Source organism: Hyla sarda, chromosome 6 (genome assembly GCF_029499605.1).
Source record: "Hyla sarda isolate aHylSar1 chromosome 6, aHylSar1.hap1, whole genome shotgun sequence".
Classification (NCBI taxonomy): Eukaryota; Metazoa; Chordata; class Amphibia; order Anura; family Hylidae; genus Hyla; species Hyla sarda.
In genome coordinates this window covers 33,924,148-33,942,281 of record NC_079194.1, presented here as the reverse complement: position 1 = coordinate 33,942,281, position 18,134 = coordinate 33,924,148, and the positions used below count along the sequence as shown (strand labels likewise).

The following is an 18,134-nucleotide window of genomic DNA, read 5'->3' as shown; positions in this document are numbered from 1 at the left end:
CATTGCCTCCCCCATCCCCGGTTTTATAATTACCTGTTCCTGGGGCCCGGGGTCCGTGCTACTTCTGGCTCCTGTGGCGTCCTGCGTTATGCTGTGCGCTGCCCAATGACGTGTGAAGTCCTCAACGCGGTGTCACCGTCAGTGCGCACAGTGACAGCTCAGGACACCGCTGGAGCCAGAAGTAGCGCGGGCCCCGGGAACAGGTAATTATAAAACCGGGGATGGGGGAGGCAATGGGGCAGCGGCGGTGGTTGGACTAAGGATCGGCAGGGGGAGAGAAGCGGGCGGCGGCAGTCTCTGGCCAGAGGATAGGCAGGGGGGGGGGGCAGCGGCGTAGGTTGGACTCAGGAGGATCCCAGGACAGGCAGGGAGAGAGAAGCGGGTGGCGGCGGCGGTGCTGAAATAGCCAATAACTTATACCGGAATATCGGTATAAGTTATCGGCTATCGGCCCTAAAAAATTTGATATCGGTCGATCCCTAATAGACATAAGGCTATCCTTCATATAAGATAGGGATAGACATAAGGCTATCCTTCATATCAGATAGAGATAGGTATAAGGCTATCCTTCATATAAGATAGGGATAGACATAAGGCTATCCTTCATATATCAGATAGAGATAGGTATAAGGCTATCCTTCATATAAGATAGGGATAGACATAAGGCTATCCTTCATATAGGATAGAGATAGGTATAAGGATATCCTTCATATAAGATAGAGATAGACATAAGGCTATCCTTCATATCAGATAGAGATAGGTATAAGGCTATCCTTCATATAAGATAGGGATAGACATAAGGCTATCCTTCATATAAGGTACGGCCAGGGAATATTCATAGTATTGAGAATATTGGGCAGACTGGGCCGAATGGTTTTTATCTACAGACACAATATCATCTTAACTGTGAGATACTGCTCTAAGTCAGACTAAATGTCAGACTCAGCACTACTACATCAACATCCAATATTCACATGCCTCCATTTCTTCTCCCAGTTCAATTTATCAGCATTTCAATGTGGTACTTCTTAGGCTAGGTTCACATTGCTATTGAGCTCCGCTAAAGAGAGCTCTGTTGCTTAACCCATTAAAAGGAGTTGAGTTGAGAAATAAAAAAGGTGCATGTCCGAAAATTTTTCTCATCTCAACTATTCAAATAATAGACAACTTATGAACCCCATTCAAGTCAATGGAATCCATCAGGACCCGATGGTGTTCATTGTACAAAGGGCCCGTTTAGTTCCGTTGTTTGGATCAAAATGGTGGTGTGAACATAGCTTTACCCAGAGAGCAAAAACATGCTAAATTAAAAAAAAATATATATATCACATTTCAATTTGCCATACAGGTAAGCATTGTTCACACTTATATGTAGGCTCCAAAATTTAATTTTGCTTGTCATCTACAACATTTTTTATATAATGTAGATAATACCATTATATGTATATTTGTAATATACATTGGTTTAAAATGTGTATATTTGTGGGTGAAAAAATGCTGTCCCTGCAGCTATTGTCTGTGTGTCTCTGTGAGGAGTCCAAATACAGGAAATGAGGGCAGGACAAGCAGGGATCTGTAAAGGCTTCTGGCTTGTCAATCATCTTGATGTATGAGCCGGGAGCGTGTTATAGAGCCTCAGTGCACAGAGCCCTGCTTGTCCTCAGTGTACAGAGCCCTGCTTGTCCTCAGTGTACAGAGCCCTGCTTATCCTCAGTGTACAGAGCCTTGCTTGTCCTCAGTGTACAGAGCCCCGCTTGTCCTCAGTGTACAGAGCCCCGCTTGTCCTCAGTGTACAGAGCCCTGCTTGTCCTCAGTGCACAGAGCCCCGCTTGTCCCCAGTGTACAGAGCCCTGCATGTCCTCAGTGTACAGAGCCCTGCTCGTCCTCACTGTACAGAGCCCTGCTCGTCCTCAGTGTACAGAACCCTGCTCGTCCTCAATGTACAGAGCCCTGCTTGTCCTCAGTGTACAGAGCCCTGCTTGCCCTCAGTGTACAGGGCCCTGCTTGTCCTCAGTGTACAGAGCCCTGCTTGTCCTCAGTGTACAGGGTCCTGCTTGTCCTCAGTGTACAGAGTCCTGCTTGTCCTCAGTGTACAGAGCCCTGCTTGTCCTCACTGTACAGAGCCCTGCTTGTCCTCACTGTACAGAGCCCTGCTTGTCCTCAGTGTACAGACGGTGGTCAGACGCCTAGACTCCCTGCATGAGGGGAGCGCGGCCGGTAAACTCCGGCTCCCGACTGACAGCGGGACTGCGTCTGCAAACACTAGCAGACCATCTAATCGTGGACGTTAACATATTGGTTTGCTTGATCACTACCGGCATTTGTGACCTTTAGGGAAAGCTTGAATACATCCCATAATCACCATCTTGTATATGCATGTATGTCCCTTTTCTTGCAGGTGTTATAGGGACAGAATTTTTACTCTAAGGCACCCTGGTCACTATTAAATCATGCCATGTATATAATGCAGAGCCACTGCTGTACCTGTTATTGATTGCTATATGCTTTTGTTGATTTACCTTTTAACAGCAATTAGGGCATTTTCTACCTCGATCAAAGCTATTATATATTCTGTATACCCCCTGAGGACGCTGACTACTAAACAGCCAGCAGAAACGCGTTGGTGGTGTTTCATAATTTCTATTTTCACCACAGGTATATCAATTCATGATATCCTGGGTGACCATTCATCTGGGATTCTTTGGGCCGTCCAGAGGCCTGGATGATTTGAAACCATAATTATTGATCGAGCAATATTTAATAATACTTCACTTGGACACTATTCTATAATCCTTTTAATCGTACTATTAAAAGTTATGTTCTAATTAGCACATCCTGGGCACTTTATCCCATTTTGATTAGTCAATGTTGGATGAATATTTGTATCGGTTTGGGTTTATGTGGTACCCCTACGTCATTCCATATATACATTTGTACTCACTGTACAGAACCCTGCTTGTCCTTAGTGTACAGAGCCCTGCTTGTCCTCAGTGTACAGAGCCCTGCTTGTCCTCAGTGCACAGAGCCCTGCTCGTCCTCAATGTACAGAGCCCTGCTCGTCCTCAGTGTACAGAGCCCTGCTTGTCCTCAGTGTACAGAGCCCTGCTTGTGCCCAGTGTACAGAGCCCTGCTTTTCCTTAGTGTACAGAGCCCTGCTTGTCCTCAGTGTACAGAGACCTGCTTGTCCTCAGTGCACAGAACCCTGCTTGTCCTCAGTGTACAGAGCCCTGCTTGTCCTCAGTGCACAGAGCCCTGCTTGTCCTCAGTGCAGAGAGCCCTGCTTGTCCTCAGTGTACAGAGCCCTGCTTGCCTTCAGTGTACAGAGCCCTGCTTATCCTCAGTGTACAGTGCCCTACTTGTCCTCAATGTACAGAGCCCTGCTTGTCCTCAGTGCAGAGAGCCCTGCTTGTCCTCAGTGTACAGAGCCCTGCTTGTCCTCAGTGCACAGAGCCCTGCTTGTCCTCAGTGTACAGAGCCCTGCTTGTCCTCAGTGCAGAGAGCCCTGCTCGTCCTCAATGTACAGAGCCCTGCTCATCCTCATGGTATAGAGCCCTGCTTGTCCTCAGTGTACAGAGCCATGCTGGTCCTCAGTGTACAGAGCCCTGCTTGTCCTCAGTGCACAGAACTCTGCTTGTCCTCAGTGTACAGAGCCCTGCTTGTCCTCAGTGTGCAGAGTCCTGCTTGTCCTCAGTGTACAGAGTCCTGCTTGTCCTCAGTGTACATAGCCCCGCTTGTCCTCAGTGTACAGCGCCCTACTTGTCCTCAGTGTACAGAGCCCTGCTTGTCCTCAGTGCAGATAGCCCTGCTTGTCCTCAGTGTACAGAGCCATGCTTGTCCTCAGTGCACAGAGCCCTGCTTGTCCTCGGTGTACAGAGCCCTGCTTGCCCTTAATGTACAGAGCCCTGTTTGTCCTCAGTGTACAGAGCCCTGCTTGTGCCCAGTGTATAGAGCCCTGCTTGTCCTCAGTGTACAGAGCCCTGCTTGTCCTCAGTGCACAGAACCCTGCTTGTCCTCAGTGCACAGAGCCCTGCTTGTCCTCAGTGTACAGAGCCCTGCTTGTCCTCAGTGTACAGAGTCCTGCTTGTCCTCAGTGTACAGAGCCCTGCTTGTCCTCAGTGTACAGCGCCCTACTTTTCCTCAGTGTACAGAGCCCTACTTGTCCTCAGTGCAGAGAGTCCTGCTTGTCCTCAGTGTACAGAGCCCTGCTTGTCCTTAGTGCACAGAGCCCTGCTTGTCCTCAGTGCAGAGAGCCCTGCTAGTCCTCAGTGCAGAGAGCCCTGCTTGTCCTCAGTGTACAGAGCCCTGCTTGTCCTCAGTGTACAGAGCCCTGCTTGTCCTCAGTGTATTGAGCCCTGCTTGTCCTCAGTGCAGAGAGCCCTGCTTGTCCTCAGTGTACAGAGCCCTGCTTGTCCTCAGTGCAGAGAGCCCTGCTTGTCCTCAGTGTACAGAGTCCTGCTTATCCTCAGTGTACAAAGCCCTGCTTGTCCTCAGTGTACAGAGCCCTGCTTGTCCTCAGTGTACAGAGTCCTGCTCATCCTCAGTGTACAGAGCCCTGCTTGTCCTCAGTGCACAGAGCCCCGCTTGACCTCAGTGTACAGAATCCTGCTTGTCCTCAGTGTACAGAGTCCTGCTTGTTCACCCTCACTTTCTGTGTTTGGTCTCCTCACAGAGACACGCAGATAATGGCTGCCCAATTTATATTTCCATCATTTCCATCACAATATGGAATAAACCCCTTATATCTATAGATAGATGTGCAAAAAAAAATCACAGTTCAGCAGCACTCAAAAAATTCACATTGAGACAAAAAAAGAACACAATTTTTGATGGATTTAAAGTTTTGTTATTTTTTTCACCTGTATGGAGTGCTGCATTGGTCTTGAATTTGCTACAGATAGGTGTGAATTCATTTCAAATCATGTACAACATTCTGATCTGCACATATAGCATTTTCCATACATGTGATTGAGCCAAAAACTTTCTGCTTTGACACTTAGGTTATGTTCACACGTCTGCATTTCTGTGCGGAATTCCACTTGGAATTCTATATGAAGATTCCGCTGCAGCAGAGTCCCTGTTGTATTCAATAGGATTCTGCTGTGCTGTACACACAGCAGAATTTCCGTGACAGAGGTTTCTGGCACAGTAATTCCGAATCCTGTGTCCCCAAAAAGAATGAACCTGTTCATTCTTTCTACAGACTCCACATGGAATGCATAGCCGTCTATGAGACCGCACATTCCCGTGCAGTCCTAGCCCCGGCAGTCTTTGGAATGTCCGCACAGAGACTTTCCGTACGAACATTTCGAATTATGAACATAGCCTTAGTGTTCCGTTAGTGTTTGCAGACGATGAAGTAAGTGATCCTTTAGAATTACCTGGTTTTCTGCATCGATCACTAATACATTGTTGTCTGTATGATGTCTCATTTTCAATTATAGGCAAACACTATGGGGGGAGATTTATCAAAACCTGTCCAAAGGAAAAGTTGACCAGTTTCCCATAGTAACCAAGCAAGTCGCTTCTTTGATCTTTAGAGGCCTTTTCAAAATGGAAGCAGCGATCTCATTGGTTGCTATGGGCAACTCAGCACCTTTTTCTCTGTACAGGTTTTGATAAATCTCCCCTAATGTAACTAAACTAATATCACACAGTGTTTTATTGAGCACAATGTGTAAACATCCACAGTCTAGGGAGAAAATTGAAGTAAACTCTTGAACTTAATTACCTGTATATTCCACTTTAGCAACTATAATCTCCACCAAATATTTCCTGTAGCTACAAATAAAATGTGCACAATGTTAAATAGGAAGAATTATGGACCAGTCAGGTCTTGTAGAAAGTTTGTTGAACCATGGATTGATGCAGCTAGGTCTTTATTGCTCTTGCATGTTTTTTTTTTTCTTCTTCATTTTCCTTCATCTCTATAACACATTTTGGAGTTTTTCTGAAATGTGTTTGCATACAGGCATGGTTTTAACCAGTGTTTTCCAACCAGTGTGCCTCCAGCTGTTGCAAAACTACAACTCCCTGTATGCCCGTATCGCACAATAGAAGAGGGAAAAAAGAGGGAAAAAACTACTGTGGAGGAAACATCTAGGACAGTGTTTCCCAACCAGTGTGCCTCCATCTGTTCCAAAACTACAACCTACAGCATTCTGAGAGTTGTAGTTTTGCAACAGCTGGAGGCACACTGGTTAGGAAACACTGTTTCAAACTAACCAATCTTTCTTAAATCAAACAGAATTGTTAAAAAATAAAAACACATTTTGACAACTAGAAGTAATAAGCAAACATTATCTTATTTTTCCCCCTGCATGGTGGATGTTTACTCAATATGCTCAATAAAAGACATGACTGGCAAAACTGTGTGTTATCAGTGATATTGTATTTGTCTATTTATTGGTCTATATTTATCAGTAGTCAATGCAGAAATTTTATGCCAAAAAGGTTAACTTACTTTATCTTTTAATAATACATTTTAAGAGGATTTGTTTGTCTATAATTAAGATGACAATACAACATTTATCCATTTTAATGGCCATTTCTCAGCCAGACCTGTAGGAGGAAGAATAGTGGTGTTGCTGGTTGGAGAAGTGAGTGCGTCAGAGACAGCAGAGCTGTTGTATGCAAGCATGGTTGTTATAGGGGCAATGGTGGTGGATGTTTGCATGCTAGAAGGTTCATCGGGTGACTGATCTGCAATGGAGAAAAGTGAAAATATGTTTAACTTTTTAACTTTTCTTTACTCATTGAATAAAGAGTTTAAGCATTATATAAATTATCATTGATTTCAAAGGTGTATATTTTACAGTATATATATATATATCTGTATGACCCCAGTCCTAACTGTTTTATAAGTACGATATAGGAAGCAAATTCGACCCATACATCAGGCGCTGTTCCAGGTTCCAATAATAAATGTAGCCAATGCAGATGTGGTGGTTAAAGTACCAACAGGTACTATGTTTATTAATTAAGAAACCAATGACGCGTTTCAGAGGTGGAACCCTCCTTCCTCACATTGGCAACATTATAAGTACAATGTCAATCACCTAGGACTGGGTGCTTCTGAAATGCACTGACACTGTGCACTTGGGCAATGGGCACTTAGGCAATGGGCACGCATGAACCCGCTCTAACAATAGATGGCGCCAGAGGCCGTTTTAAATTTTATTTGCAAACTCTTTCCCAGGGAGAATTGACAGAGGTGTTTGCTTTGGATAGGGGATAAGATGCCTAATGGCGAAGGACCCCTATAAAAAGCTTTAAAAAAAATTAATTAAAATATGTTTTTAATTTCCTAATTTAAAAAATCCCATTAAATCCCCCCCCCCCCAAAAAAAAAATGAAACATTTTAAAAAGTGGTCAACAAGTTATGTCTCTCAAAAGTTAAGGAGTTAAAAGGAATAAGATTAATTAGAAGGTCAACCAATATGCATCAGAACATATTCCCGTTTTCCTTCTCCTTCTTAGTTTAAATGAATCACCTCTAACCTGGATGTGATCCAACTTGGAAAGCTCCCATTTCCTATTAAGTGGTACTTGTTATGTGCCAGCCTGATCTAACACAGTCCGATTCCTAGAATCTACTGCTCTGACTTTTATACGGAAAAGTTCCCATCTACAGCTCACTAACGTGTACCCAAAGGTTGCCAAAACCCTTTATATTTCACCTATATATTTAGTTTGCATTTGACATTTTATAGCCATTTTATAGTGGAAAGGGTGCAGCATATTAGTAATGGTACCTTTTAATATCCTGTGGTTGAAAAGCTTAAAGTTGCTTGGATAATTAAAGAGGAGACCCGCAGCCTCTCCTGGCACGTCTGTATGAGTCAATACTAATAGTATTCCCCATGAAACTACAATTCTGGAGAATCTATTGTTAGAAATTTGAGTTGGTACATCTGCTTGGTTTTCTATGAATAAATTGGCAACTGGGTGTTACCGTTCCCTTTGGACGTGGGGTGTGTCACTACAAAGTAAAAGATGTCCGGAACAAGACGTGCAGATAAAACTTACTTTATATACCGCTTGGCAAGGAGTCACAATACAGATCAGGAACGTCTGACGCATTTCGCACCGGCAGCTGAGCTGCCGGTGCGAAACGCGTCAGTCGTTCCTGATCTGTATTGTGACTCCTTGCCAAGCGGTAAATAAAGCAAGTTTTATCTGCACGTCTTGTTCCGGACATCTTTTCCTTAGATGTGAGTGGTGAAACTGGGGCGGGACCGGCGGGTCCGGTAGCACAAGTGTGTACCTGTAGTCGTCAGTGGAAGAGCGGAAAGCTTTACCTCTTTGTACAAAGTCTGATTGAAGAACTGATTGGACAGTGTCAAAGAAAGTAGGGACAACCCCCTATCTGGTAACACCCTGTTGTCCTGTTATTTACAGAAGAACAGCACAACACAAAGGAATGGCAATAATACACAGCGGTAACATTGGTTCTGGTATCATCTGATATATGCAAGTAAGAATGATTTACTTGACGAGTTGGAGTCATTGGGTGCAGAGATAGTGGGAGTGCTCTGGATGCTGGTGGTGGAGTGAGGTGCAGGTGAGGATGTTTCTGCAAGAAGGAGAATAAAATGTACAGTCAGTATAACCACATCATACATACTACAGTCACACCTCTCGAAAAAGGTCACCTCTTTTTAAAGAGCACCCTCTTATAAAGACCAATTTGTTATGACAGATTTCCTGTCCCACCATATAAATGCAAGCTGGCCACCCTCTCTGAGAAGACAATTCCCAGAGGACAACTTTTCAATGCAATTTCTTGTGGATGTTTCAAAAAGGGAGCCTGGGTTTATGACAGATTGACATTATTCACATGCCTCTTCTGTTTTTGATCTAGAATCTACTGAAAGTTTGCCTTTTATACAGAAAAGTTCCCATCCTTAGCTATAGATGTAGCATGTGCCAACTCCATAGTTTTCATGCTTCATTTTTTAAAAAGCATGCTACACTATCAGACACAGTAAGCCAGTGATTTTATGCATTCCTGTCTTACTGTTTGTGCTGCATAATACAGAAAGCCAGTGGCAGGTTATAGTGTATTCTGCTCAGTGACACAGGGTTTCCTGAGCAAGAAGCAGAAGGGATGCCACATTGTGGTGCACAATCCCCATCTTTTTTTATCTTTTTTTATTTTTGTTTATATATTCCAAGGATTGTTTTGGGCTACACTGGAATCAAGGGACTACATTGATGACCAACAAATTTTTTATTTTTTTTGCAAATAGCACCCCTGGCTTACTTATTAGTAACTGCAGCAGGAGATCCAGTGTTACGAGCACCATTTTGTGCCCAACCCAGGAATCTACGCTGCATACTACAGAAAGCCAATATATAAAGCACAACATCTTGAGCACTGGCTACGACACACAGCTCTATGCAATTTGTGTAGAGCTGCATATTGTAGGTGACTGGCGATGCAGATGGTGCATTATGGCGCGCTACAGAGAGGAGTCTCCTGTTTCACTTAGTTAACAGTAGGTCAGGGGTGCTATATGAAAAGAAATTAGTCATTGACTTAGTCCATTTATTCCAATGTAGTCCAAAACAATACAGTGGTCCCTCAACACATGATGGTAATTGGTTCCAGGCGCACCATCATTTGTTGAAACTATCGTATGTTCGACTTCGTACCATGGATTATACTCACATGTCCCCGCTGCTCCGGTCCGTCAGTTCACCGCTCCTCTGCTGCCATATCACTACGTCGCTGCTGCCCTGTGCCGTCACTCTCCGTCGACGTGATGACGGCGACAGAGAGAGACGGTGCAGGGAAGCGGCAGCAGAGGGGACATTTAAGTATGATTCAGTGGGGCACATGGGGCACACTAAATGGCTATCCGGCAGCAGCTGAAGCAGTCAGCACTGAGGGATAGCCATTCTTGCGATGGCCCCAACACAGAAGCATTGCATGTTGATGCTGCCTTCAACATACGATGGCCTCTGATAAGCCATTGTATGTTGAAATGATCGTATGCCGGGACCATCGTATGTCGGGGGATTCTGTACTTGTAAAAATTAATTTAAAAATGTTCCACTTTGGTGTTTTTTTTATTTATTTATTTTTGTTTACATATTCCGAGGATTGTTTTGGGCTACATTGAAATCAATGGACTGCAATCGATGACCAACTGATTTTTTTTTCTTTGTAACTAGCACCCCTGGCTTACTGTTTAGTAACTGCAGCAGAAGATCCTGTGTTAAGGGCACTACTTTGACCCAGGAATCTATACTGCATACTACAGAAAGCCAGAGATAGGTTATGCAGTTTTATTCAAATGCCACAGTTTCCTGGGCAAAAAGCAGAAGCAGCACCACATTGTGGTGCACAATCTCCATTCCTCTAGGAAACACTGTGGAATTTATTTTTTACAAGTATTGTTTTGGACTACATTGAAATCAATTAACTAAGTTGATGACTTACTATTTTTTTTCCATATAGCACCCCTGACTTACTGTTTAGTAAGTGAAGCAGGAGAGTCCTGTCTGTAGGGCACCATGGGAACTACTGTGAGCAGCAATGTCTGCATCGTCAGTCACGTACAGTACGTAGCTCTATACAAATTGTATGGAGCTGTGTATTGTAGCCAGCACTCAAGATGTTGTGCTTACGCACTCTGGCACCTATATTAGCCCATCAACTTTGATCTGTAGCCAACTTTACTGTAGGGTTATGATGTGTCTCTGTACAGGTACACTTTGAAGCGCAACTGTCCTGAAATCTGGGTGCAATAACCTGCACACAGCCTTTGTACTGTGTGCAGGTGGTGTGTATAGCAATGTATTCACCAAATATTTGCAGGCTTTCATTACCCCAAAAAATGCTTTTGAGCAAAGCCACTGATGGTCAGATAGGCGTGGCGCGAGGTACGCGATGCCCCGCCGCCACACCCAACCCCTGTATGCCGGCGCTGGGACCGCTGTGTGATTGACACACAGGTCCCGGCGCATGCACCCTTCAGCTAATCTGACGTGCGTGCCGATGTGTGTCATCCAGCAAGCGCTCGCTCCCCCAGCAAGCGCTTGCTCCCGCCGCCATCTATCTCCTCAGTGCGCCTGAGCAAAGCTAGCTGGATGACACATGCGCACAGTGTGCACGTTAGATTAGCTGAACGGCGCATGACCTGGGACCTTTGTGTCAATCACACAGCGGTCCCAGCGCTGACATACAGGGAGTGGGCGTGGTGGCGGTGGGCCATCGCGTACTTTGCGCCACGCCTATCCGACCGTCAGTGGCTTTGATAAAAAGTATTTTTTGGGGTAATGAAAGCCTGCAAATATTAACATTGCTATACCCACCACCTGCACACAGTACAAAGGCTGTGTGCAGGTTATTGCACCCAGATTTCATGACAGTTGTGCTTTAAGTATTAAGTTAATACACTGTAACATACAGTGGGGGAAAAAAGTATTTAGTCAGCTACCAATTGTGCAAGTTCTCCCACTTAAAAAGATGAGAGAGGCCTGTAATTTTCATCATAGGTTATACCTCAGAGAGACAGAATGAGAAAAAAAATCTATAAAATCACATTGTCTGATTTTTAAAGAATTTATTTGCAATTTATGGTGGAAAATGAGTATTTGGTCAATAACAAAAGTTAATCTAAATACTTTGTTATATACCCTTTGTTGGCAATGACAGAGGTCAAACGTTTTCTGTAAGTCTTCACAAGGTTTTCACACACTGATGCTGGTATTTTGGCCCATTCCTCCAAGCAGATCTCCTCTAGAGCAGTGATGTTTTGGAGCTGTCGCTGGGCAACACAGACTTTCAACTCCCTCCAAAGGTTTTCTATGGGGTTTAGATCTGGAGACTGGCTAGGCCACTCTAGGACCTAGAAATGCTTCTTATGAAGCCACTTCTTCGCTGCCTGGGCAGTGTGTTTGGGACCATTGTCATCTTCAATGCCCTTGCTGATGGAAGGAGATTTTAACTCAAAATCTCACGATACATGGTCCCATTCATACTTTCCTTTACACGGATCAGTCATCCTGGTCCCTTTGCTGAAAAACAGCCCCAAAGCATGATGTTTCCACTCCTATGCTTCACAGTGCTTGCTTCTTTGGATGCAACTCAGCATTCTTTCTCCTCCAAACACGAAGAGTTGAGTTTTTACCAAAAAGTTCTACTTTGGTTTCATCTGACCATATGACATTATTCCCAATCCTCTTCTGGATCATCCAAATGATCTCTAGCAAACTTCAGACGGGCCCGGACATGTACTGGTTTAACCTGTTAAGGACCCAGGGCGTACGCGTTATAGCAATGGCCGGGACCCGTGGCTAATAGCGTGCGGCATTGATCGCACTGCCGCGCACTATTAACCCTTTAGATGTGGCATTCAAAGTTGAGCGTCGCGTCTAAAATTAAAGTGAAACCATGCCGGTTAGCTCACGGAGCTGTTCGGGATAGCCGCGGTGAAATCGCGGCATCCTAAACAGCTTACAGGACAGCTGGAGATCCAGACATGAGCAGTCAAGCGGCAGAATCACCGATCACTGGTTTCTTATGAGAAACCAGTGATCAATGTGAAAGATCAGGTCCCTATGGGAGCTATAACACTGCAAAAAAAAGTGAAAAAAAAATGAATAAAGATCATGTAACCCCTCCCCTATTAAAAGTTTGAATCACCCCCCTTTTCCCATAAAAAAAACAGTATAAATAAAAATAAACATTTGTGGTATTTTCGCCTGCGGAAATGTCCTAATTATAAAAATATGTCATTAATTAAACCGCACGGTCAATGGCGTACGCGTCAAAAAATTCCAAAGTCCAAAATAGTGCATTTTTGGTCACTTTTTATATCATGAAAAAATGAATAAAAAGCGATCAATAAGTCCTATCAATGCAAAAATTGTACCGCTAAAAACTTCAGACCACGGTGCAAAAAAATTAGCTCTCATACCTCCCCATACACGGAAAAATTAAAAAGTTATAGGGGTCAGAAGATGACAATTTTAAACGTATTAATTTTCCTGCATGTAGTTTAGATTTTTTCCAGAAGTCCGACAAAATCAAACCTACATAAGTAGGGTATCATTTTAATTGTATGGACCTACAGAATAAAAAAAAGGTGTCATTTTGACCAAAAAATGTACTTTGCAGAAATGGAAGCCCCCAAAAGTTACAAAATGTTTTTTTGTTTTTTTTTTCAATTTTGTCTCACATTGATTTTTTTTCCGTTTCGCCGTAGATTTTTGGGTAAAATGACTGATGTCATTACAAAGTAGAATTGGTGGCGCAAAAAATAAGCCATTATATGGATTTTTTGGTGAAAGATTGAAAGAGTTATGATTTTTTAAAGGTAAGGAGGGAAAAACGAAAATGCAAAAACGGAAAAACCCCGGGTTCTTAAGGGTTAAACAGGGGGACACGTCTGGCACTGCATGATTTGAGTCCCTGGCGGTGTAGTGTGTTACTGATGTTAGCATTTGTTACTTTGGTCCCAGCTCTCTGCCGGTCATTCATTAGGTCCCCCCATGTGGTTCTGGCATTTTTGCTCAAGTTCTTGTGATCATTTTGACACCACGGCATGAGAATTTGCGTGGAGCCCCAGATCGAGGGAGATTATCAGTGGTCTTGTATGTCTTCCATTTTCTAATAATTGCTCCCACAGTTGATTTCTCTACACTAAGCTGCAGATTCAGTCTTAACAGCATGGTGCAGGTCCACAATTTTGTTTCTGGTGTCCTTTGACAGCTCTTTGGTCTTGGCCATAGTGGAGTTTGGAGTGTGACTGAGGTTGTGGACAGGTGTCTTTTATACTGATTACAATTTCGAACAGGAGCCATTAATACAGGTAATGAGTGGAGGACAGAGGACACTCTTAAAGAAGAAGTTGCAGGTCTGTGAGAGCCAGAAATCTTGCTTGTTTGTAGGTGACCAAATACTTATTTTACTGAGGAATTTAGCAATGAATTCATTAGAAATCCTACAATGTGATTTCATGTGTTCTTTCCCCATATTCTGTCTCTTATAGAGGTGTACCTATGATGACAATTACAGGCCTCTCTCTCTTTAAAGGGGTTATCCAGGAAAAAAAATTTTTTTATATATATCAACTGGCTCCAGAAAGCAAAGCAGATTTGTAAATTACGTCTATTAAAAAAATCTTAATCCTTTCAGTACTTATGAGCTTCTGAAGTTAAGGTTGTTCTTTTCTGTCTAAGTCCTCTCTGATGACACCTGTCTCGGGAAACGCCCAATTTAGAAGAGGTTTGCTATGGGGATTTGCTTCTAAACTGGGCCGTTTCCCAAGACTGGTGTCATCAGAGAGGACTTAGACAGAAAAGAACAACCTTAACTTCAGAAGCTCATAAGTACTGAAAGGATTAAGATTTTTTAATAGACGTAATTTACAAATCTGCTTAACTTTCTGGAGCCAGTTGATATATATATATATAAAAAAAAAGTTTTTTCCTGGAATACCCCTTTAAGTGGGAGAACTTGCACAATTGGTGGTTGACTAAATCCTTTTTTTCCCCACTGTATATATATATTTTTTTCTTTAAGCCATAATTCTAGCCATAATAAGCTAAAAAAGGCATAAATCGTTTAATTTCGACATATTAACCTGCAACAATTTGGAATATAATGGCAGGTTGCTCAAAACTGCCTAAAGAAAAATGTCTTTGTTGCCCCATAGCGACCAATCGCAGCTGATTGGTTCCTATGGACGACAAAGAAAGTTTCTGTTTTTGATAGTTTTGATTATCTCCCCCAGGGTTCCACACATTGTTGTAACAACCACTTCAGCCTTGTATATCCAAGTCCATTCTGTACCCATCAACCGGAGCATGCCATAACTGAAGGGGACATTTGAGGTTCAAGGACCTATCCTATAGGCCCACCATATTGGGGAAAATGTGTGAAACAAGACCTTGTAGCAGTGTTTCCCAACCAATGTGCCTCCAGCTGTTACAAACCTACAACTCCCAGCCATTGGCGGTCCCTTGAAGCTGGGAAACCTTGCCTTGTAGGGATAACTGTTGTGATGCAGCTATATACACCATACTGGGTTAACCAGGCCCTGCTGCTCTATTTGCAGCCATAGAGTAATAAGTAAATAAATACATTTAAAAATAAATATATATATATATATATATATATATGTATATATATATATATATAATTACAAATACAGTACAATCTGCAGGCATCATGTTATAGAGCAGGAGGATTGATGTATAGTTTTATAGGGAAATTTCCAGGACAGTGACGCGTTTCGGGATGCACTCACCACTTCCATAGATGGTTAATTGCCAGTCTGAGGAAGGGGTGTGTACACCCGAAAAACACATCATTGGTCATTTTATTATTTTATTGTACTATAAATGAACAAGCCCACTTTAGATTTGAACATTACTCAAGACTTGGAATCCAATTTTATTGGGATAAGCAGCGGCGGACATCAGAAGGATACGTTGCCCCTCTTCTGCCGACCCTGGACTGAGCAGCTTTTTCTGCAGCATTGGATAACTCAATAAGAGGAGTGATAGGCAAATGTTTTCACGTACAAGGTGAGCGGCCATCTTACAGAGGCTTCCATTATAGAATGCCGGGGTAATACACAAGGCACTGTCCTCCTGTCTTTTTTTTTTTATTCTCATACAAGTAGTCAAGTGGGCGGTTCTGCTCAGTGATTGACAGCTATCTGATTATAAGTGTGCATATAGAAAGAGCTGCCAATCACTAAGTAAGATAGTAAAATAAATTGAGATTTATATGAATAAATCACAAATTATCCTGGAACATGTATAATATATATATATATATATAGAAAACTCAACGTGTGTGTGTGTCTATGTATGTGTATATATATGTGTGTATGTTCCACAAAAACATCCAAACGGCTAAGGATATTAAAATGAAACTTGGCCACATGTTACTTATATGTCAGCAACAAACATAGGATAGGTGATTTAACCCTTACTCACCCCCATTTGCCAGGGCGGGGTTTGTGTTTAAAGTCCCATACAAGTCTATGGGAAATATATATTACTGCATAACTTCCAAACGGCTGGAGATATTTCGATAATACTTGGTCACATGTTACTTATATGTCCAATTAAAATATAGGATAGTTCATTTAACCCTTAACTACTTACATTTGTGAGGGTCGGGGTTTTTGTTTAAAGTCCCATGCAAATCAATGGGAAATGTATGTTCTCACATAACTTCTGTACAGCTGGAGATATTTCAATACCTGGTACATATATTACAGGTCGGGATAGGAGGACCGGATGGGAGATCGGGATGGGAGGTCGAGATAGGAGGTCAAGATAGGAGGACGGGATGGTCGGGATAGGAGGATGGTATAGGAGGACGGGATATGAGGATGGGATATGAGGACGGGATAGGAGGACGGGATAGGAGGTTGAGATAGGAGGTCAAGATAGGAGGACAGGATGGTCGGGATAGGAGGTCGGGATATGAGGACGGGATATGAGGACGGGATATGAGGACGGGATAGGAGGTGAAGATAGGAGGTCGGGATAGGAGGTCGGCATAGGAGGTGGAGATAGGAGGACGGGATAGGGGGTTGAGATAGGAGGACGGGATAGGAGGATGGGATAGGAGGTCAAGATAGGAGGATGGGATAGGAGGACGGGTAGGAGGTCGAGATAGAAGGATGGGATAGGAGGTCGAGATAGGAGGACGGGATAGGAGGACGGGATAGGAGGTCGGGATAGGAGGTCGGGATAGGAGGTCGGGATAGGAGGTCGGGATAGGAGACCGGGATAGGAGGCCGGGATAGGAGGTTGAGATAGGAGGACAGGATAGGAGGTCGAGATAGGAGGACGGGATAGAAGGACGGGATAGGAGGTCGAGATAGGAGGTCGAGATAGGAGGTCGAGATAGGAGGTCGGGATAGGAGGACGGGATAGGAGGTCGGGATAGGAGTTCGAGATAGGAGGTCAAGATAGGAGGACAGGATGGTCGGGATAGGAGGTCGGGTTATGAGGACGGGATATGAGGACGGGATATGAGGACGGCATAGGAGGTGGAGATAGGAGGACGGGATAGGAGGATGGGATAGGAGGACGGGATAGGAGGACGGGATAGGAGTTCGGGGTATGAGGACGGGATATGAGGTTGGGATATGACAACAATAAATGGGGATGGGATTTGAAGTCAAAAGCTTCCTCCTTTGTTGATTTTCCTCCCCAACAAGGATTAGGAAGGAAAAACCGGGCAACGCCGGGTACTCAGCTAGTATGGTCCATGTGGGAACCAACGACAGAATACATGGTAGGTGGAGGTCCTTGAAGAATAATTACAAGGAACTAGGTGCCAAGCTGAAGGGAAGGACCTCTAACGTTGTGTTCTCTGGAATACTTCCTGTGCCATGCGCATCGCAGGAAAGACAGCGGGAGCTTAGGGAGTTAAATTTATGGCTTAAGTCGTGGTGTAAGGGGGAAGGGTTTGGGTTTTTAGAGCACTGGGCTGACTTTTCATTGGGGTACAAACTCTATTCTACGGATAATTTGCACCTGAATGGAAGGGGGTCCGCTGTGCTGGGGGAGAGAATCCTGGAAGGGGTGGCAGAGTATTTAAACTAGGTGAGTGGGGGGAGGATAATAAAGCAAAGAAAGCAGACAGTGGGATGGATAGGTTAGAGAGGGGTCAGGACATAATGGTGGGTGGAGAGGAGTCCTGTGGGGGGAGGTTAAGAGCAGTGGATAAGGAGATCTATGGGTTACAAACCAGCCGTAAAAATAAATGTAGCCCGAAAAATCATGTAATGTACTGAACTGGCTTAATGTAGAGATGGTACAAGGTAAGTTAAGTAAATGTAAGCAAATCTCCAGGACCGGATGGACTACACCCAAGAGTTCTTAGAGAGGTAAGTTCAGTAATATCTGTACCCTTTTTCATGATTTTTAAAGATTCTCTGGTGTCTGGTATTGTGCCAAGGGACTGGCGCAAGGCGAATGTGGTGCCAATCTTCAAGAAGGGCTCTAGGTCTTCGCCAGGCAATTATAGACCGGTAAGTCTAACGGGCATTGTGGGTAAATTGTTTGAAGGACTTATAAGGGATTACATACAGGAATACATAGGGGATAATAGTATTGTAAGTGATAGCCAGCATGGGTTTACTAAGGATAGAAG

The 18,134-nt window shown here is 43.6% G+C and overlaps 1 protein-coding gene across 6 annotated transcripts in view; it reads right to left on the bottom strand.

The window, feature by feature from the left end:
- Nucleotides 1-18,134, bottom strand: part of PTPRC (protein tyrosine phosphatase receptor type C) — a 223,924-nt gene that overhangs the window by 92,873 nt on the left and 112,917 nt on the right. For 4 of the 6 annotated variants that reach the window (XM_056523473.1, XM_056523472.1, XM_056523478.1 and 1 more), the window contains 2 exons: nucleotides 8,490-8,573; nucleotides 6,559-6,699 (listed from right to left, as the gene is read on the bottom strand). In XM_056523473.1, coding sequence (XP_056379448.1) covers nucleotides 6,559-6,699; nucleotides 8,490-8,573 — 225 coding nt within the window. The remainder of the gene's footprint in view (nucleotides 1-6,558; nucleotides 6,700-8,489; nucleotides 8,574-18,134) is intronic. The other 2 variants (XM_056523475.1, XM_056523474.1) reach the window with 2 other exon arrangements.